Source organism: Stegostoma tigrinum, chromosome 2 (genome assembly GCF_030684315.1).
Source record: "Stegostoma tigrinum isolate sSteTig4 chromosome 2, sSteTig4.hap1, whole genome shotgun sequence".
Classification (NCBI taxonomy): Eukaryota; Metazoa; Chordata; class Chondrichthyes; order Orectolobiformes; family Stegostomatidae; genus Stegostoma; species Stegostoma tigrinum.
In genome coordinates, this window is record NC_081355.1 from 37955070 (window position 1) to 37978042 (window position 22973).

The 22973-nt window shown below is 39.5% G+C and overlaps 1 protein-coding gene across 2 annotated transcripts in view; it reads left to right on the forward strand.

The window, feature by feature from the left end:
- LOC125448356 (GMP reductase 1) overlaps positions 1-22973 on the forward strand; it is a 113494-nt gene that overhangs the window by 8124 nt on the left and 82397 nt on the right. For both annotated transcript variants that reach the window (XM_048523637.2, XM_059653473.1), the window contains exon 2: positions 21893-22012. In XM_048523637.2, the coding sequence (XP_048379594.1) occupies positions 21893-22012 (120 nt within the window). The remainder of the gene's footprint in view (positions 1-21892; positions 22013-22973) is intronic.

Below are 22973 nucleotides of genomic sequence, written 5' to 3' on the forward strand. Positions count from 1 at the left end.
TGCAAATCCTCAAACTCCCTTTTTTCCAAACAGTCTCCCATTTAAAGGGGAAGTCCTGTACACCACAGTCATGAGTCCAGGAAGGTGTGCTGCTTCCCTGGTAATAAGGTCATGTAAGTGAGCAAGGGTGAACAGCCAATAGTTGTGGTCAACATACATACCAAAACATAATAAAAAGCAGGGATGAAATTCTGTAGGCTGAATTTAGGGAGTTAAGAAAACAAAGCTAACAAGCACGTAGCAAATCTCAAAAATAGTAGTGTCTAGGTTAGTCTTTGCATTACATGTGAGTATAGATATCGGGCTGATGAATGTGTGGCTGGAGAGATGGTGCAAGAAGAAAGGTTTTGAGACTTTAAGACTGGTTTTGGGGAAGATGGGACACTACAGTTAGGTCAGAGAGTTGCACCTGAATAGAACTGGGATCAATGTCCTTTTAGAGGACTTTGCTTGTGTAAAGGATGTTTTTTGACTAACTTGGCAGAGGTGTTGGAACCATTAGGTAATTAATATCGGAGAAGTAAACAAAGGTGAAAGATAATTGAGAAAGGTAGATAATACTAGAGTAGAGAATAGGCTATTAGGTGGGGACAGATTAAAACAATGTAATAATGTCAAAATTAAATTTACTGTACATGTATGTAAAAGCATGGAGTGTGCTAAATATGGATGGTGAGTTGCAGCTACAAATAACCACTGGAAATATGATGTGATAGTGATAATCCGGACCCGGAATGAAGAAAGAAGGACTAAGGTCTAAATATTCCTGTTCAGGAAATATTCTTGAACAAAATAGCAGTGAGGGTCAAAAACAAAATAGACGTTAATCCATGATCAACTTTATTTTGTCTTCTCCCTTTCTGAATCTGACTGGCCTTGGGAAAATTTCAGCATTTTGTTTTGTCAGATAGACACTTGGTTTGACAACATTTAATCTAATAATTACACAGTGCTGTATAGTTGTGTTGGGAAACTTGGGGTGTCCAATGAAAATGACTTCTTGGCAATGAAGTCAACTCCTTGGCTATGAAACAGTACTATTTCTTTCAGTCACTCAAACTAATTAGGTTACCTATCATAGGTTTGTTCCTTTGGATTTCTAAGTCTAAATGAAATCTGAATTTGAGATCCTTGCAACCAGGGAGACTTGACAGATTGTCAGATTACCATATTTTTGTTAGATGTAAGATATACATAAAATTGCATATACATCAAATTCTAAGAAAAAATGCATTTGTATAATTCCCTTCACAATTTCAGGATGTTTCACAGCTAATTAATTACTTTTGAATAATTTACAGTTATCTTTGTAATATGGGAAAATGCAACAATCAATTTGTGCACAGTAAGATTTCACAAACTGTAATCAAATAATCAACTAATATATTTTGTCAATGTTGTTTGAGGGATACTAGCATTAAGTCCTATTACACTTTTTTTTATGATACCTGCTGATAGTGTACTGAACAAGTCAGATCCCAGAGTGACACCTGATTGATAGATGACCCTGGTAGTTACTGAACATGAGAGGCTGCCAATGTTTTTTTAATAACAAAATCAAAGTTTATTACACACATAAGGCTGTATTTTTACAACAATTAGAATTTCAATGTGCTTTGTGCTGAGTGCTTAACCTGTATCAGAAAATTTGTTAATCTTAACAGGTCTTGTGGTGTAGTGGTAGTGTCCCTACCTGTCAGCCAGAAAGCCTGAGTTCAAATCCCATGTACCCTGGATGTATGCCATAATGTTTGAATGGGTTGATTAAAAATAACTTCATAAACATTTCTTCCTAAAGTGTTCAAATTTATTGTTATCATGCTTAGGGACACCAGTGACTAAGAAAAATAAATTAGAACTTCCAGAGTTGTGAGCTGAAAAGAGGACAAGATTTCATGATTTAAGCTTTTCACTGGGACAGACTAAAAGTACTGTTGACAAAACACTATTTTTGTAACCATCTTATGTTTCAAACTACAGAACAGGACTTTCGTTTTTCACTTTTAACACAACCAAAAACTCAATTCCACAAATTTTCCTGGAGCTAGTCCAATGTGTTTCTATTCCTTACCCAGCCTGGTAACTTTTAATTCTAGAACCATTGCAGTGTGAATTTTTTTTCTCTCCTGGAGGCTCCCCTTCTGGTGTAAACTAAACAGGTTTTCCATCCTCATTTCAGGTCCTCACAAGTTTGATATTTTCAATCCAAGTGTGAGCTCCTACTCATATTTCTGGACAATGAACCAAAAAATACTTTTGGTTTCTAGCTGCTATGTCTTACCAGATCCTAGCAGGCTAAATTATTTGTGAGTTTCCAGGGGTATCTTAGAAGCCAGTCCCCTCTTAAAGCCCATCTTCATGACAATGTGAATCATATAGACCTCATATCCAGGAAGAAGTTGGTGGTAGCTTGTTCCTTCAATTTTTTCACAAACTGCATTTTGACTGAAGTACGATAGCTGTATGTTGTAGCTGGTTTCCCCATTGTTCAGGAAGTGAGCTTAACATGCAGCCCAGGTGTGAGTGAGTATGGGTCCAAATGTAAAACTATATTGAATTCTATGTAAATTGTTTAGCAAAGAGTAGATTTTTCTTAAATGTCTGTACATTTTCTTTATTTCAGGAAACAATGCTGATTAGCTATCTTTGAGACTTAATTTCTCCTTTATCTTGAACATTTAAACAATTATTACAATAATCAATTATCTTCAGTACCTTCTATGACTTTGGAGAGCATCAGTCTTACCACTATAAACACAGTTGCTACTGCAATTCACTTCAAGTGTGAACACCCTTCATCTTCTCCCAGCAAAACTGTTTGGGCCTGCCTTCAATCTTTAACAACCACATCCCCCATGCCTGTTGTCAGATATATTTCAAAACATGCCACCTGACCTCCTTCATTTTATTCCAAGTTAAGGGTACAGCTCCAAAACATAGAGATAACAAGGTGTAGAGCTGGATGAACACAGCAGGCCAAGCACCATCAGAGGAGCAGGAAGGCTGACATTTCGGGCCTAGACCCTTCTTTTTATTTTAATTAAATTTTCTGAAGAAAGGTCTAGGCCCGAAACATCAGTTTTCCTGCTCCCCTGATGCTGCTTGGCCTGCTGTGTTCATCCAGACCTTGTTATCTCAAATTCTCCAGCATCTGCAGTTCCTACTATCTGTGCTGCAAAACATAACTGCAGATTTTATACTGGCCAAATAGTCGTTATGCTAGTGTAAATACAAGTTGCACATGGGCATCATGCAGAGTCCCCATTGTTACCACTCCAAAGGAATTGCCCATCAAATTTAATCTTCATCTGGGTATTAAAGTACCAACAAAATTAATCAAAATAGTTACTCAGGAAATGTTAGACAATTAAATACAAGGCTGAACTCTTGATTAAATATTAAATTGACCTCATACTTACTTCACAAACCCCCAACGATGCCTTCTCTCAATCACTTATACCGCCATGACCTGACAGCTGCCAGAACCTGACAACCATGTCCAAGGACTGGACATCCCTTCTCCGAAGTCTGGCAACTGTGTCCCAAGATCTGACACATCCCCATCCGTTTGAATCATGCTACTGTCACCAGGTCCTTTCCCTACCATAATGATACCCAAGAGTTGATGGCATGGAGGTTAATTAGTTAGTTAGTGGAGTTATGCCACAGTTATTACCCTTTGTCTTACTATTTTCTAGATAGAGGAATACTAATCCTTTAAATTGGGAAATGTGAATTTAGTGCAACATTTTGTAACATTCTGATTGATTTATTGTCACGTGTACTGACATACAATGAAAAGTTTTGTTTACGAGTGGTACAGGCAGATCACAGCAAGCAATGGACGTACAGATCAAAAAGACTTGGAGACATCCAGGTTACATTGCAGGTTACATTATTTGAGGCTAGAGTCCATTTAACAGTCTGATAATGACAGGAAAGAAGCTGTTCCTGAACCTGCTTGTGTGTGTGTTCAGGCTTCTGTATCTTCTGCCTGACGAAAGACCTTGTGGGAAGTCATTACCAGGGTGCAATGGGTCTTTGATGATATTGGCCGCCTTTCCGCGGCAATGAGCTGTGTAATTAGAGTTCGTGGATGGAAGGTTTGGCTTCTGTGATGGTCTGGCCGTACATACCACCTTCTGTAGTTTCTTACGGTCCTGGGCAGAACAGTTGCCATAACAGGCTGTTATGCACCCAGACAGTATGCTTTCAATGGTGCATCCATAGAAGTTGATGAAGGACCTTATGGACATGCCAAATTTCCTGAGCCACCTGAGGAAGAAGAGATGTTGTGCTTTCTTGATTGTCACATTAATACAGGAAGTCCAGGACAGGTTGTCGGTTATCGGCATTACGAGAAACTTGATGCTCTCCACCCTCTCATCCTCAGTTCTGTTGATGTAGATGGGGGCATGTTCTCCTCCTTTCTTTCTGAAGTCGATGATCAGTTCGTTAAGTTTGCTGAACTGAGACACAGATTGCTTTCATTGCACCACGTCACCAAGCCCTCTATGTCCCTTATATATCTTGACTCGTTAGATATCTGTCCATTGTGATGGTGTTATCAGCAAACTTGTAGATGGCGTTCATTTGAAATTTGGGAACACCAAATTGTAGGTGTACAGGGAGTACAGTAGGAGACTGAGCACACAATACCCTATAATTGTTTTTATAACATGTCAAATCCTTCCATGGTCTTACCATTATCTCTTTAATCTGCTCCAACCCTGTGACCTTTATAGAGGTTTATAAAATCATAAGGGGCAAAGATTAGGTGAATAGCAAGGGTCTTTTCCCGAGGATGGGGGAAGTTCAAAACTAAGGGATATTTTTAAGGTGAGGATAAAGTTTTAAACAGGACATGAGGGGCGACGTTTTTTACACAGAGTGGATTCTGCGTGGAATGAAGTGCCAGAGGAAGTGGTGGGTGTAGGTACAGTTACAATAGTTATTAGACATTTAGATAAGTACATGAATAGGAAAGGTTTGGAAGGATATGGGCCAAATGCAGGCAATTGGGAGTAGTTTAGTTTGGGAACATGGTTGGCTTGGACTAAGTGGACTGAAGAGTCTGTTTCCACGCTGTACGTCTCTATGACTCTAAATCCTACAGAACCATTTTTCACCAAAGCCATTGGTGCTTATTGAATGTTCAGATCCCTCTACAGCAGAACTAGCATGATGGTGAATCTATCTCCCAATTCGTAGCAATTTTAAAGAAGGTAGCAGAACTTTGGAAATCTGGAGTCAACATAAATGATGCTATCAGTGATAGATTGATGTGTGATTTTAGGTGTGAAGCAGTCTGAAAGAGATTACTGATAGAAGGGAACCTAGATTTTAAAAAAAACACTGGAAATAGCAGTCTCTGTGGAACTAGCAGCCAAAGAAGTATGGTGGAGCATGAGAGTTCACAAAATAGCAACTGAAAGCCAAGTTTCAAAGCTTGCTCAAAACTGCCATCGGTGTGAAAGAAGGTCATGCAGTAGCAAATTGCTGGTTCAAAGAGGCTTTATACAGAAACTGTGGCAAAGTGGGGCACATTGAATTGGATGTTTGAGGAAGAAACATGAGCAACATACAGCAAAAGTACAGAAACCAAAGAGTATCAAGAAAATCTACACAATATAAAAGGGTATGAGAAAAGTCCAGACTCCCAATCTGAAGAGGGGCTGTTATTAAACAAACTGGCTATGGCTGACAACATCAATTGATGCTGGATCACTAGATTACTGGATTACTGAAGGACAAATCAATAAAAATGAAGTTGGACATTGGAGCAACAGTTTCTTTGATACCTGAAAGAGTATATCAAAAGTAGCTGAGTCATTTTGTATTGCAATCCTCAAAAATTGTACTTAGGAACATATGCAGGAAAATCGGTGTCTTTAAGTGGTTGTTTCAATGTGAATGAGTGATAATGGGAACTGCAGATGCTGGAGAATCCAAGATAATAAAATGTGAGGTTGGATGAACACAGCAGGCCCAGCAGCATCTCAGGAGCACAAAAGCTGACGTTTCGGGCCTAGACCCTTCATCAGAGAGGGGGATGGGGTGAGGGAACTGGAATAAATAGGGAGAGAGGGGGAGGCAGACCGAAGATGGAGAGAAAAGAAGATAGGTGGAGAGGAGAGTATAGGTGGGGAGGTAGGGGGGGGATAGGTCAGTTCAGGGAAGACGGACATGTCAAGGAGGTGGGATGAGGTTAGTAGGTAGGAGATGGAGGTGCGGCTTGGGTTGGGAGAAAGGGATGGGTGAGAGGAAGAACAGGTTAGGGAAGCAGAGACAGGTTGGACTGGTTTTGGGATGCAGTGGGTGGAGGGGACGAACTGGGCTGGTTTTGGGATGCGGTGGGGGAAGGGGAGATTTTGAAGCTTGTGAAGTCCACGTTGATACCATTGGGCTGCAGGGTTCCCAAGCGGAATATGAGTTGCTGTTCCTGCAACCTTTCGGTGGCACCATTACATGTCCACCATAGGCCTCCTGCAGTGCCACAATGATGCCACCCGAAGGTTGCAGAAACAGCAACTCATATTCCGCTTGGGAACCCTGCAGCCCAATGGTATCAATGTGGACTTCTCAAGCTTCAAAATCTCCCCTTCTCCCACCGCATCCCAAAACCAGCCCAGTTCGTCCCCTCCACCCACTGCATCCCAAAACCAGTCCAACCTGTCTCTGCTTCCCTAAACTGTTCTTCCTCTCACCCATCCCTTCCTCCCATCCCAAGCCGCACCTCCATCTCCTACCTACTAACCTCATCCCACCTCCTTGACCTGTCCGTCTTCCCTGGACTGACCTATCCCCTCCCTACCTCCCCACCTATACTCTCCTCTCCACCTATCTTCTTTTCTCTCCATCTTTGGTCTGCCTCCCCCTCTCTCCCTATTTATTCTAGTTCCCTCACCCCATCCCCCTCTCTGATGAAGGGTCTAGGCCCGAAATGTCAGCTTTTGTGCTCCTGAGATACTGCTGGGCCTGCTGTGTTCATCCAGCCTCACATATTAGTATCAATGTGAATGTTCAGTTATGTAGTCAGTCTTAATACTTTCCCTTTCATGTTACCAAAGGAAATTTTCTAGTTTTTTTGGGGAGAATGTAGTTGGAGAAAACCAGAATCAACTGGCAGAAATAAATATATTGTCAGATTTTGAAACTGCTATATCTAAAATTCAAAATCAATGTTTACAATGGGATCTCAAGAGCGTAGAAAAGATCTCTGACAAATTGAAACTACAGGATGAGAGTCAAGTAAAATGTAACAAGGCTAGATCGGTACCTTTATACAATCATATCAAAGGCTGAGGCATAATTAGCGAGGCTGAACAAGATGGAAGTCTTTGAACTTATAAATGTGAATGATTAGGTCATGCCTATGATACCAGTGATGAAAAAAGATGGACCCATACACATCTGCAGTGATTTTAAGGTCACTATTAATCCAGTATTGTGCGCTGAGCAGTATACTTTGCCTTTAATTGATGACCTATTTGCTGGAATAGCTCGAGGTCAACTTTTCAGTAAAATTTGAATTTAGTCAAGCCTGAGACTTGGAAGTACTTGACAATTGTAGCACATAAAAGATATGCAAATTCAGTGCATTTCATTTGGAATCTCAACTGCAGCTGTGTTTTTCTGATGTGACATGGATCCGATTTTAAGTGGATTAGAAGAAGTCCAGTGTTACCAAGATCATGTAAAGAAATGAAAAAGATTATCTTAGGTGCTACTGTGCAGAGATCTGGAAGTTTATGGCTTAAGAGTGAAGAAAGACAAATGTGAATTTTTTAAAATCTTCCATCAAATATTTAGGCCATGTCATTGATGCTCAGGGACCATACAAGTCACCTTCAAAAGTAAAAGCAAAACAGAGGCATCAGCATCTAAAAGTGTAAACCATTGAAGAACAGTTTTGGGCTTGCTAAATTACTATTGTCCCAAATCTTGCAACCATTCTCAAGCTGTTGCACAATTTATTACGATAACAAAATAGAAATGGAAAGATCAATATGAAGAAGACTTTATACCAGCCAGAGGGCTTTATTAAAGTCATTTTGATGGGAAGCTGCATTTAAATTTGAATATGATACATTAGGGCACAGAGTGGGAGCAGTTTTTTTCATGTAATACCCAATGATGAAGAGAAACCAATAGCTTTTGCATCAAGATCCTTAAATAATGCAAAAATGAATTATGCACAGATAGAGGAAGACGTTCTGTATGGCTGGGAATTCGCAAAGGTGGGTGTTGTTGCTATAAACTCATACTTATGCAATTAAGTATCGGCAGTCCAGTTTACATGGAAATACTGAGCGGCTTGTACAACCATGTGCAACCTTCCGCCATTAGCACCATTACACCCATGCCCAGAAAGGCTCTAGTAATATTGAGTGCCTTTTGAAGATCAAACGTTTTACATAGTGGCTGATGCATAAACTAAATGGCTTGAAGTTGCCATCATGAAGATGACATTTTTAGAGAAAGCCATTGGAAGATTAGAGGAGACAGTTGTGAGACTTGGTTGTCCAGAACAACTTGTCAGTGATAACAGTCTACAGTCTATATCACAAGAGTTTACAGACAAATAAAACAAAACAGACTTCAACATATCCATTCAACTCCTTGTCACCAAGCCACAAATGATATGGCAGAAAAGGTCGTTCAGACACTGAAACATTGTTTTAAGGGTAACTCAAGAACAAGGATCACTGGCTAAAATACTGAGCCAATTTTTATTAATATACCAGAATGCATTTCATTCAACAAGTCAATGTTTTCCAGCATTGCTCCTGGTAAAGTGTCAGTTTCACAAGGCATTTGATTTGTTAAAACCACCTGTGACATAGACATTGTTTCCGATGTGAGAACAAGGCCAAAAGCCATGTTGCCCAAAAAGGTTAAGAAGTGTTGGCGAGGAATTATAATATTTGTGAGAACTGAGTATCAGCCATCATTGTGGTACATACTGGAACGGCGTCTATGCCATGCAGATGAGAGATTATGTTTTATGGAGAAGACATGCAGATCAACTCTTGGCAACCAGAACAAATGAAGAGCCACAAATAGCTATGCCAAATATATGACCTGGATAAACCAAAGGACAACACAGTAACTGGAGCATTTGGGGTAGACAGTACATTAATGAAGAATGCCACAACATTGTGTGAGCCTCCGAACATGCAGCCATTACTGGAAAAGACAATGCTAGATGATGATCCTAGTATATCTAAAACACCAGAAGTTAAAGCCAATAAGAAAAATAAATAGATGCTTGAGGTGCATAGATAGCTACAAGAGAATATTATTAATGTTTTCATGAACCTCTGATTATAAATTGGGAAGAATGTTGTGTACGTGGAAAATATGGCAAACTGTCACTTTAAAAGCCTGATCGCATGAGGTTGTGATGGCGTCATTGGCCATTTTAGTCTAACCATACCGTAATCAGAATCTCCAAAGCTTTGTTGATTCAGTAATTGCTTGTTTAAATTGAAATATTGCTAATGTGCAGGAAAGCTGTGAGAAAGGAAAACAGGAAGTTATAGACCAGCTAAACCAACGGCAGTTACAGTGGAGCTATTAGAAATATGTTGATTAAGGACACCATAATGTATTGCCTAAGGAAATCTGAACTGATTAGAAAGAGCCAAAATGGATTTGTAAAGCACAGGTTGTATTTAATCAACCTGATTGTTTTGAGGAAGCAATTAATGTGTAGACTGGGCCCATGAATGTAATTTACTAAATATCTTCTGAAATTTCACAAAGTTTCACGGAAATTATTTCACTAAAATTAAAGCTCCAGCAATTGAAGGCCAATTATTTCTGTAGTTTTATGCAATGCTGCTGATGACATTAAACTAAGCTCTCAAATAATGTATGAGACAGCAGAAAGTTATAAAAGGAGATGATATATTGGGGTCTAAAGGAGTCAGACCTTTCAGGTAGAGTTCAGTGTGAAAAATGTGACATCTGTCCAACTGAATGGTTAATAAATACAGAAAGGTGTCTTCGTTTATTGTTTCATGGACTGGCTTGGATCTAGATTGACACTAACAGTAAAGCATGATGATCTGAAGGTGAAGATTGGAAACTAAGAGCTCTTTTAAGACAGAAGGTTGTAATTGGAATTGCTTTGGAGAAGCATTGCTGAAATAAAATGTTGAAATGTGTTTCTACTGATGGCTTGAGAAGCTAAATCTTACAATCATTGAACAAATGATGTGAATATATTGACACAGGTTCCATCTTTACCAAAAGAAAAGCAAGCTTCCCACAAGATGTGAAATCAGGTGTAAAGTATTCTGAGCTAGAGGGTCAACGATTGAATTTTGAGAAAGGTTTGGGCAAACCTGTAAAATTTATGGACAAAGTTTACAGGAAAGATGACCTATTAATTGCGTATGAAATATGGTCAGACTTTGATAAATTTAGAAATCAGGATTGATACTCTGCAGAATATTGTCTATTAAATTCAAAATTCTACTTGAAGATTCCTAATTCAATGTTTTGTTCAGTTCACTTCATTCAATTTTGCTGTTGCGGACTGTGTCCACCATGTGTGGAGTGCATTGATTATAATGTTGCCTACTTCCTTAAATAATAAGGTCCAAAGTAACGTTAGGCAATTTGAGAGTTCCAGCTGGTTCAGATGATTAAAATCACTAAAAGGAGTGATTATTATTTTGTAAAATACCTAGTGTAAGTCACTTTATTAACGTAGAGGTGATGTTAACATAGAAAGTAAAATTCCCTTACCATTCCTCTTACCACAGATGTAGGCCATCCATGAAGAAGGTTCAAATGAAATTGGACATGCAATGTAACAAGGCAATTACTTTTGGAAGTCTGTGGATTTACAATTTATTCCATCTAGACATCATTATATTCCTTTAACTAGGCCTAACTTTTCTACTTGACATCAGGAGATAGGAATTTAAAGGAAATCATCCAACTTCTCACAAATTAAAAATCCTATTAAAGGATGCAGGAATAAGGACTGATAAGTGCCAAATCTATTTTAAAAGATATGTAATTAGGACAACATCATTACACATTGTGAGATTTCCATGAGCATGAGACTTTAACAAAGTTGTAACAATGGGTTTGAAAGTATAAGAGAAGGGAAAAATAAATTTATCTTATATACAGCAATTAGATTTAGATTGATGATTTAATTGACTCATATAGGGCCCTGTTGTGATGCAGTGGTACTGTCTCTACTCCTGGAACCAGGAGCCCTGGGTTCAAGTCTCACCTGCTCCAGAAGTGTGTAATAACATCTCTGAACAGGTTGATGAGAAAAATAGGTCAATTTTTAAAAATTGACGTCATAGATGCCAAGGGGGAATAAGTTGGACTCATAGGTGGAAGGAGCTGCAAGGTCAGATTTAGATTGATTAGATTTATTTAATATTGTCACTTGCACCTAGGTATAGTGAAAAATGCATAATATCGCCACATTCCGGCGCTGTCTTCGATTAATTACTGAATAAATTGTATTAATTATAAAGTACTGCATAAATTGGTATTAAATTGATATTACTGAAACAGCTTCAGCAGTTCATCTTTCCATCTCCATAAACTTCACTGTCGCAGCTCCTCCAGTCACCACTATCTTACATTGTCCCCAGGGCCCTGGCGATTTGCTCCTTCTGTGCTGCCACTGGCACTGCCACCGCCACAGCCTCCCTTGCTGTCACCTCCAAGTCCTCCACCTCTGAGCTGGAGACAGTCAAAATGAGTGGGTCTCACACCTCCTTGGATGCGGCTTTGAGACGGCTGACAAATCCTGGCTCCAAGTTAACCCAAGGTCTTCCAATGCATTACCCAAGATGGAGCAGGGATGGAGTTGCCCAGCACCCCAGTCTCCTGCTGGGAGGATATCTGGAGCCAGGGCCTTCAAAACTAAAAGAGATAAAAGACTGCATAGTTAATAAATTCTATCCACATAGGGAACTGTCCTGGTTTTTGTCCCAGCACCTAGCTTGGATCCAAATTGACAGTGAGGAATGGATGGGCCGGGGAGGCAGTCGATGTTGTAAAATGGCTGTAGCCAAATTAGTTTTGTGTTATGCTCCAAATCTAATTTTCTTCTTCATTTATGAGGGAAATAAGGTAAGATCTCCAAAACATGACCAATACGATGCCCAGTTTACACCTTTGGCTAATGTTAATATTGTTCCAATAGTGTAGAAACACTTATGGGAGACTGGATAGACATTTGAGGTAACTGAAAATCCTTAGTTTTATAGAGTGGACAGATTGCTAAGTCTTCTATTTCCCCCTACTTACTTTTGTTCTAATAACTGTAAGTAGATCTGGTAACAAAACTGAACAAATCAGCTATAAGTTCTTATACCTATTAAAAAGCTGGTCTTGCAATTGTTCACACAACTGGTTCTGTTCTTGAATCGGATTTCAAAATTTAACCAATATACTTTCCATTGCCATGCAAAACCTTAATGCCTTTGGTTTACGGAAGTCTAACCATCTCTGTTTACTTAACAATTGGTTTAGCATCAGTTGCCATTTGCAGAAGAGCTTTCTAAACTTCTGACATTTTTTGCATGTTTCTTAATTTCACTTTGGCAAGGTCTGGCTCTAAATTTTAATCTGTGCTCCCAATTGTTAGATTCTCTCTCCCAACCCTATCCAGCCCTCTTAATACTGAAAATTTTGATGAGATCACTCCTGAGCCTTCTAAATTCAAGGAAATTAGTTCTAGTTTATATAATTTCACTTTGTAATTTAACCTATGAATCATTATGATAAATCTAAACTTCAGTCTCTCCAAGGCCAATACATGCTACCTAAGATGTAGCATCTGAAACTGCTCACAGTGTGCCAGGTTTGTCTGAAAATGGCTTTATAATTGAAGTATACTTACTGCCCCTTGTATTCTAATCCTTGGCATATGAAGGCTAACATACCATCATTCTTTTTGATTATTGAATGTGTGGTTACGTCAGTTTCTAGAGCAAAGCACCTTAATAAGGCAACAAAGGTGGTAAATACTTTGAACAATAAAGTTTTACAAAGATCTGTAGCTCGGGTTGAGGGTGAGGTTGCTGATTTGTTTGCCGAGCTGGCTTGTTTTATTTCAGTGTGGCTGTGGGCTTGTGGGCCACCACGATTCCTAGCGGTCTAAGGAGTCTTGTTGTCAGTTCCGATATGTTCTTGATATCGGGCGGTGTAACCAGTGTGTTAGGGTGTACTGTTTCCTCCTGTTGTCTGTTTAGTAGGGATCTGTGGATGAAATTGTGGGGCTATCTGTTTATAGCAAGGATTTTGTATAGGCGCCCTTCCTATCCTGCAACGTGCTGCAACACCTCGGAACTATGCAAGAAAGAGGAAGAGCACCTATACAGAATCCTCGTTATAAACGGATATGCCGGCAACTTCATCAGCAGATCTGTACTAAACAGACTTCAACAGGACTAAAATAACTTGATGACAGAGCAGGTAATTTGACTCATTACTACACAAAAACTCAATTATTGCTAAGTGCAAGGAGCTGTGCCAGGTAGAGAATTGTCTTGTGAGATTGGAACTGACTATGTCTAACATCAACATTGAAACTGACATCTTATATTTATATAACTTGTTATGTCAATGTCTGAAGTCAATTGCTAATGCAATTTTGTCAGGTTTCCTATTATTACACTGTTGGGAAATTTAAGCAGTCTTCACATTTAAAAACTTTTGTACAAAAGTTTCCTTTTCAAAGTTAGAGAGTTAGAAGGTGAACTAAAAAGTAGGACCTCAAAGGAAGTAATCTGCGGATAGCTACCGGCACCATGTGCTAGTAGGAATGAGAATGGCAGGGTAGCTAAGATAAATATGTGACTTGAAGGATGGTGCAAGAGGGAGGGAATCAAATTACTTGGACATTGCAACCGGTTCTGGGGGAGGTGGAACCAGCACAAACTGGACAGTCTGTACCAGGACGGGACTGGAACCATTTTCCTAGGGGGAGTGTTTGCTTGTGCTGTTGAGGAGGGTTTAAATTAATAAGGTGAGGGGATGGGAACCAATGCAGAAAGTTGGAAGGAAGTAAAGTGGGGCCTGAGCAAATGACAATAAGGGGAAAGTGGCAGTCAAAGGCAGAAAAATGAAAGACAAGAATCAAAGAGGGCCACATTACACCACAATTCTAACAGGGCAATAAATGTCAAAAAAATGCCTGCAGGTTCAGTGTCTCAATGTGAGTAGCATTTGTATGGATGAATTAATTGTGCAGACTGTTATTAATAGATATGATGTAATTGGGATCATGGAGACCTGGCTCCAGAGTGACCAAGGATTGGAACTCAATGTCCAGGTTTATTCAATTTTCAGGAAAGACAGACAGAAAGGAAAGGGAGGTGGGATAGCGTTGCTGGTAAACAAGGAGATTAACATAATCGTAAGAGAGAACATTAGCCTAGATAATATGGAATTTGTATAGTTGGAACTATGGATCACCAAAGGGAAGAAGATGTTGGTGGGAATTGTATACACATCTCCAAACAGTAGTTGTGACCTTGGGGATTGGACCAAACGGAAAATTGGAAGGGCAAAATAGAACATGAAAGTGAACTTTCAGAAAACTAAAACTCACTGCAAAGGTTCTATAGATATTTGAAGAGAAAAAGACTGGTGAAGCCAAATGTTGGTCCCTTGCAGTTAGAATCAGCTAAATTCATAACGGACAACAAAGAGATGGCAGAACATTTGAACAAATACTTTGAATCTTTCTTCACTAAGGAGGACACAAATAACTTTCAGGAAATGCTATGGGAAAGAGGGTGAAGCATGAAGGAAATCTTTATTAGTTGGGAAATGGTATTGAGGAAATTGATGGAATTAAAACCCGATAAATCTCCAGGGCCTGAATCTCATCATTCCAGAGTGTTTATGGAAAAGGCCCAGAAAGAGCAGATGCATCGGTGACCATTTTCCAGCATTCTGTAGAGTCTGGAAGAGTTCCGATTGTCTGGAGGATAGTTAATGTAACCCCACTCTTTAAAAAAAGAATAGAGATAGAAAATGAGAAATTATAGGCCAATCAGCCTGACATCGGTGGTAGGAAAATTGCTGGAGTCAATTATTAAAGCTGTAATAACTGAGTGTTGGAAAGCAGCAACAGAATCAAACCTAGTCAGCATGGATTCACTAAAGAGAAATCATGCTTGACAAATCTTCTGGAATTTGACAAGTGCTGCAGGGTTCAGTGCTCAGACCCCAGCTGTTCACAATATACGTTAATGATTTGGATGAAGGAATTAAATGCAATATCTCCAAATCTGCAGATGACGCTAGGCTAGGTGACAGTGTGTGCTTTAAGGAGGATGCTAAGAGGTTGCAGGGGTGTCTTGGACAAGCTTGGTGAGTGGGCAAATACTTGACAACTGCAATGTAATGTAGATAACTGTGAGGTTATCTACTTTGGTGACAAAAACACGAAGGCAGATTATCTGAATGGTGGCAGTTTAGGAAAAGGTGAGGTGCAACGAGACTTCGGTGACATCGTGGAACGTTTGCTAAAGGTTGGCATTGCAGCTGCAGCAGGTGGTGACGAAAGCTAATGGCATTTGAGTATCAGAGTAAGGATGTCTTGCTGCAGTTATACAGGGCCTTGGTGAAGCCACACCTTGAGTATTGTGAAGTTTTGGTTTTCTAGTCTGTGGAAGGACATTTTTGCTATTGAGGGAGTCCAGCGAAGCTTCACCAGTCCGATTCCTGGAATGGCACATGAGGAAAGACTGGATTGACTGAACTTGAATTTAGAAGAATGAGGGGATCTCATGGAAGCATATAAAATCCTGATGGGACTAGACAGGCTAGATGTGGGAAGATTGCCGGGAATGTTCAAAACTTGGGGTCATAGTCTAAGAATAAGGGGTAAACCATTCAGGACTGACATGACAAAAATTTCTTTACTTAGAGATTTGTGAATCTGTAGAATTCTCTCCTACAGGAAACTGTTGGGGCTAGTTCACTGAATATGTTCAAGAGGAAGCTGGAAGTGGTCCTTGTGACTAAAAGGATCAAGGGGTCTGGGGAGAAAGCAAGAATGGGATACTGAGATTGCATGATCAGCCACGATCATTGAATGGTGGTGCAGGTTCAAAGGCCCAAATGGCTTACTCCTGTACCTATTTTCCAACTTTCAATATTTTCTATGTTTCTAAAGTCTGTGTAATATGAAGTGCTTCCAAGGAGCACACAAACATACAATATTGGAGCAGAAGTAAAGTTAGCTCCTTGAGTTTGCTCTGCCATTCAATAAAGCTGATATGTTTGTTTTTCAAATTCTGCATTCTTACCTATCCCAATAACCCTTGATCCCCTGCCTAACAAGACCCTATCACCTCTGTCTTAAAAATATTCAATGATCCCTCCTCCATCACCTCCTGTGGCAGACATCTTAAGTCACACAATGCTGTGAGAGAAAGACTTCTCATCTCTATTCTGAAAGAGCAACCCTTAATTTCGAAACAGTGTCTCTTAGTTCAATGCTGACCTACAAGAGAAAATATCCTTTCCATGTTCACCTTTTCTGGACCATTCAAGATCTTATGCACTTTGGTCATCCTTCGCACTTATGTCACCCTTCACTCTTCTAAATGCCAGTGGAAACAAGCACAACCTGTCATAGAGTAACACAGCATGGAAACAGGCCCTTTGGCCTAAATTGTTCCATGTTGACCATTGTGCCCACTCAGCTAGTTCCAATTGCCTGCATTTGGCCCTTATTCTTCTAAACCCTCTTCCCATCCGTGTTCCTATCCAAATGTTTTTTAAATGTTGCTATTGTACCTGCCTCAACCACTTTCTCTGACAGTCCACCCCACATACAGAGAAGTGGAGAAGTTGCCTCTCAGGACCTTCTTAAATTTTTCTCCTCTCACCTTTCCCCTCTCATAAGAGACCACCCATTCCAGGTATCAATTTAGTAAACCTCCACTGAATCACCTCAAATATATTTACGTCCTTCTTTAAATAAGGAAACCAAATTATGCACAGTATTTGAGATGTGGTAGCATTAATACTGTGTGTAGAAGAATAACATCCTTACTTTTATGTTCAGTTCTCCTTGTAACCACATTAGCCTTTTTGATTATGTGCAATACCTGCATTCTATCATTTTGTAACACATGCACCAGAATATGCAATGAAGAGAGGCTAGATAAGCTCAGGTTTTTCACTTTGGAGTAGAGAAGGCTTTGGGGAGGGGGGTGGGTGTGTGGTAAAGGTGTATAAGATTATGAGGGGCATGGACAGTGTGGATGGAAAGCAACTATCAAAGGATTATGAACAATGGGACACACTTCTAAACTGAAAGGCGGGAGGTTTAGAGGGGATTTGAGAAAAAAGCTTTTCCACTTAGAGGGTGAAGGGGATTTGGAGTACACTGCCTGGGAATTTAGTTGGGATAGATAACTTCACAATGCTTAAAAAGTACTTGGATGAGTATGTGATATACCACAACATTCAAGGCTGTGGGCATAATGCAGGGAATTGGGAATAGATCATAGTGTATTTTTGGTGCTACAGAGTCGATGGGCTGAAGGACCTCCTCGATATTGTGTGACTGTGTGATTCAAACACCTAAATCCCTCTGCACCTTGGAAGTAAACAGTTGTTTTGACTCTGCTTTGTTATTCTTCCTGCCAAAGTGTGCTACTTCATGTTTTTCCACATATTCCATCTGTCAAATTTTACCCATTCACTTAACCTATCTATTTTCCATCTGCAACTTACTTGTGTCTTCTTCAAAACATGAAATACCAAGATAAGTGGAAAGGTATGCACATTTAGCTACCACGCCTTTGCTCTGCTCACCTCAGTCATTGATCTAAATGGTTAAAACTTGAAGACTAAGTACAGACCCCTCTGGGACTCAACTCATTACACCCTGCAAATCAGACAAATGCTGATTAATGTTTTCGCTATTTTCTGTCAGCCAACTAATCTTCTATCATATTGAGATAGTATCCACTTAACTTTTACTTTCTGCGGTAATTTTTAATATAGCACCTTATCAAATGCCTTCTGGAAATACAAATATAACATGCCTACTTTGTATGTTACTCCTTTAAGGAACTCCAAAAAAAAAGTTATAGTTGATTTCCCTTGCCCCATAAGACATAGGAGTAGAAGTGGGTCATTCAATCCATCAAGTCTGTTCTGTCTTTCAATCAAATCATGCTGATCTGATAATCCTCAACTGCACTTTCCTGGCTTTTCCACATAACCTCGCTGATTAAACATCTGTTGTTTGAGCCTGAATATATTAAATGACCCAGTCTTGACATCTTTCTGGAGTAAAGAATTCCATAGATTCACTGTCCTCATTACTTAATAAGATAAAAACCCACGGTACATTAATATGGATAGAGAATTATCTAGCCTGGGATCAATCTACTGAATTTTCTGTCTGCCTTCAATGCCATGACATCTTTCCTTACATGAAGGGACCAAACTGTTCACGGTAGTCTGTCTGACTAGAATAATGTATAATTTTAGCAAGACTTCCTCATTTTGTGTACTCCATTTCCTTTGAAATAAGGCCAACAATCCTATTTTCTATTATCTACTGGACTTTGATACCAGGCCTTTGTGATTCATGCATAAGAATCTCAAATCCCTCTGTGCTGCAGGTTTCTGCAAGCTCTTTTTGTTTGAATATTTTTCATCTCTTCTACTGTTCCTGCCAAAGTGCATAATCTTGCATTTTCCCCACATTATATTCCCAATGACTTTTTGCCCACTCACTTAACTGCCTATGCCCCTCTATGTCATCCTAAATACTTGCTTTCCGCCTAAATTTATGTCAGCAGTAAACTTGGTGATAGTACATTCACTCTCCCCAACCAAGACATTAATATATATCACAAATAATTATGCCCCCACCAGTGATCCCCCGGCACGCCACTAGTTACGGGTTGCCATCCTGAAAATGCCTCCTTTATCCCAATTCTGAATCTTTTATTAGTTAGCCAATCCCCTAATCATGCTAATGTACACCCTTCAACTCCGTGGGCTCTTATTATTTTCCTTTGAAACTGATTGTTATAGAAGGAAGAATATACTTGCCAAAGAGGAAGTGTAACAAGGTTCACCAAATTGATCCTGAGAATGACAGGACTGTCCTATGTTGGAAATTAAGGAGACTGGGACTGTAGTCTTTAGAGTTTAGAAGAATGAGAGATGATTTAATTGAACAATGTAAATTCTTAAGGAAATCAACCCAGATTTTTAAAGATGATCCACTTGGCTGCAGGGTCTGGAACCAGGGGACACAAGTTCAAAACATGATCTAAGTCATTTCCAGATATGAAACATTGCCGAACGGCACAACTTGGAAAACATTCGGCTTCAAAGTAGCTGTATGTTCCACTGGTGCCCTTGGAGAAGGAGATAGAAAGTTTGAGAGTTGCCCTTTGTTCACAAAGGGCATCTGGGTTTCTTGCAGGAGGAAGTCAGCCCCCAACTCCAGGTAACCATGGCCCAGTGCACTGCACATCCACTAAGATCTCAAATGCCCATAATTCTTCAGAGCTTTTAATGTAAGGGGCTAGCCATTGGTGTCACATTTATTCCATCAGGTTGTCAAATAACAGGTTATCTACTAAACGACAATGCTAGCTGAGGGCTGGGCAGGATCAAAGCTATGATTACTGCAATGAAATCTAGCACAGATGAGTAATGCATTGGTTGTCGTTGTAAACTTGCTATAAATTGAACAAGGAGAATCCTTTTTAGTTGATGAAGTGATAGGGTAGGTAATTGTTGGCACATAAAGCAATGTGGATGCAGTCTATGGCAAATTTTGTCCTGTGGAAACCTGCAGTGTGGACAAGGTCCAGGACTCTGGCGGAATTTAAATTCAATAAAAGAAATCTGGCGTTAATAGTCTAATGATAATCATGAAACTACTGTCAATTGTCAGAAAAACTCATCTCGTTCATTAATGCCCTTAAGGGAAGGAAATCTGCCATTCTTCTTCAGTCTAGCCAACATGTGACTCCAGACCCAAAACAATGTGGTTGATTCTCAACTGCCCTCTGGGCAATTAAGGATGGGAAATAAATCCTGGGTTGACCAGTGATGTCTACGTTCTGTGAATGCATGTAAAATAAACCCTCTAACCTTGCTTTGTCTATCCAGTGAAAAGAAATGTAGGTATTCCCCTGATATAGAAAGTGTAGGTGACCTGCATCGCAACTATGCAACTTTGTTGATGTCAGTTGCTACAGTTTGTTTCATTAAAGTAAGGCATCACGCCATCCCAAGAGACAGGAATGAGCGTTGTTTCTAGCAGCAAGATTAATTTAATTGTGGGTGCTCTTAAGGAAAGAATGAAAGCAATTAAAATAGTAGCTTTTAAAAAAAGCGATCAATTTTTCTTTGTGGATGCCTCTCATAAGATTCATACAGCATGGAAACAGACCCTTCAGATCAACTAGTCCATACCGACCATGTTCCCAAACTAAACTAGTCGCATTTGCTTGTTTTTGACCCATATACCTTGAAACCTTTTCTATTCATATACTCATAAAAGAAGCCCAACTTTAGGTTTGCTTGGGAAACTAGCACGAACCTGTTTCTTTTCAGTGAATTACTTGAATGTTTTTCAGCCTGGTAGGCAATTTGTTTTGACTGTTAGTGCCATGTCTTTAACTGGCTGTGACAGAGATATTACATGTGTTCCGATTGTTTTCTTTTCATCTGACATGACTGTTTCACATCATTCTGCACAGTTGAATTTGGGTTCCAGCCAAAAAAGCAAAAGGATTAATGCTTTGTTAGATGTTACTTGGGAACAGATATCATCTTTCTACTGTGCAACAAATGTGTGTAAATTCATTTGCCACACGTAATTGTGCTATTATCATAGTCGAGGCAATGGCCCTCTAAGTAGCAATTGCCGTAGTGACTACCAAAAATAATTCCTCCCACCTAAGAAATTCCTTGTGTGTGCTTCAAGTCAGACAGATGGCATGTGAATAAACTAATGACGAAGGGAGGCTATGTGATAATTGGCATAAGTGTAAGTGTTTGTATGGCCATTATTATCAACAATGAGGAGACAAAAAAGCCCTGCAGAAACTGTAGTATCTACAGATTTCTGAGTTCAAGTAAGCAACATTTGTGAGTGAAGTAAAGTCATTGAAACATTGACATGTTGATCTAAAAATTCTGACATATTAACTCGTTGACATTTGTACATCCATCTGAGGCTATGAAATTTTTGTTTAATTTATTGTTCGGATGTGGGCATCACTAGTAAGTTGGGCTTTTATTGTCTATCCCTAGTTCTTTAATTTCTGTAAGGTAGAAGTAGGCTGCTGCCTCGAGCTGCTTCAGTTTTTGTGGTGAAGCTATTCTGATGGTACACTTAGAGAGAAAATTTCAGGATCTTGTCCCAGTGACAATAACGAAATGGTGATATGTGTCTAAGTCCGGATGGTGTGTGATTTATGAAGAAATCTGAAGGCAGTGGTATTCTTACACACTCACGTCCTGCTAGTTAATGGTCATGAGTTTGAATGATGATCTCAAAGAAAAAGTAGCCAAGTTATCAGTAAGAGGGTGAAGGAAAATAAAGCTAAAGAGAGTGCATTCTTCTCATCGTCAATGGTTAATAAGCTTGCAATATAATTGCAAATATTAACAATTGTGACTATTCAGAACTATTGACCAAAAAATTTAAGAAACTAATTTGGTAGACAAATGGAAATAAAAGGAAATGGGGAAATAATACTTAATGGGAAAATAATAATAAGTCCCATTAATAAATAGATGTTGACAAGTTTTGTAAATCAGACAGGAACAATTTAAAAAAAAGTTCAAGTGAGTGGAATAGGGGGCCTGTTTCACAGCATCTTTTTCACTTCTGTAGGTGGACCTCAAAAGAACCTTTACGTTCCGCAACTCCAAACAGACCTACATTGGAATCCCACTTATAGCAACTAACATGGATACAGTTGGTACATTTGAAATGGCTGAAGTTTTAAGTAAGGTGGGTCACCTTTTATTTTAGGATACATTTTTGTTAATAAGCATATGTTTAACTACTGGCTGTGTGACTGTCAAATTGTCTGTGCTTGATGAGCTATAATCAGCAATCTTCCTATCAGATGATGGTGAAATAATCCTCCTTTTCTGTCAGTTGATGATGAATTGCGTTCTGGAGACTTGAAATAAAGCAGCACCTGTTATTTTATTTTAACCTTTACAGTGTACTCAGGAAAAAAATAAACTTGTATTTCTTCTCTTGGTTTGAGAAAGGCAACCTGTTTCCTTACTGCACTGAATCACCAAGCACTCCATTAGTTAAGATAAATTTGAGCTGAACTGCTTACATTTGTGGGATAAACCATTAAGTATGAGTTAACCATAGCTTTGTTGTGTAGAAGTTGCTGTGTCCATCAAAATGAATGTCTGTTCAGATCAATCTTGCAGAATTACTGTTATTTGACACTATGGGGAGCAACAAATAGAAAGAAACAAGAGCCCCTTTGCTACTGCTACCAAATTGAATTTCACACCTAGAATTAAGGAACATAGGAGTCAGGTGCCTGCTCTGTTATTCAATAGATCATGGCTGTCCACTTCCCTGACTTCCCCCATTACCTTTGACTCTCATGTCTATTTGGATTAGCTCTGCTGCTTCAAAGCACCAGGGACCAGGGTTCGATTCCTACCACGGGCGACTGTCTGTGTGAAGTTTTCACATTCTCCCCATGTCTGTGTGGGTTTCCTCCAGGTGCTCCGGTTGCCTCCCATTCGTCCAAAGATGTGCAGGGTAGGTGGATTGGCCATGCTAAATTGCCCATAGTGCCCAGGGATATTTAGGTTAGGTGGGCTAGACAAGGAAATACAGGAGTAGGGAAATGAGTCTGGGTGGGATGCTCTTCGGAGGAGTGTTGTGGACTTGTTGGGCCGAATGGCCTGTTTCCATACTGTAGGGATTCTATTCT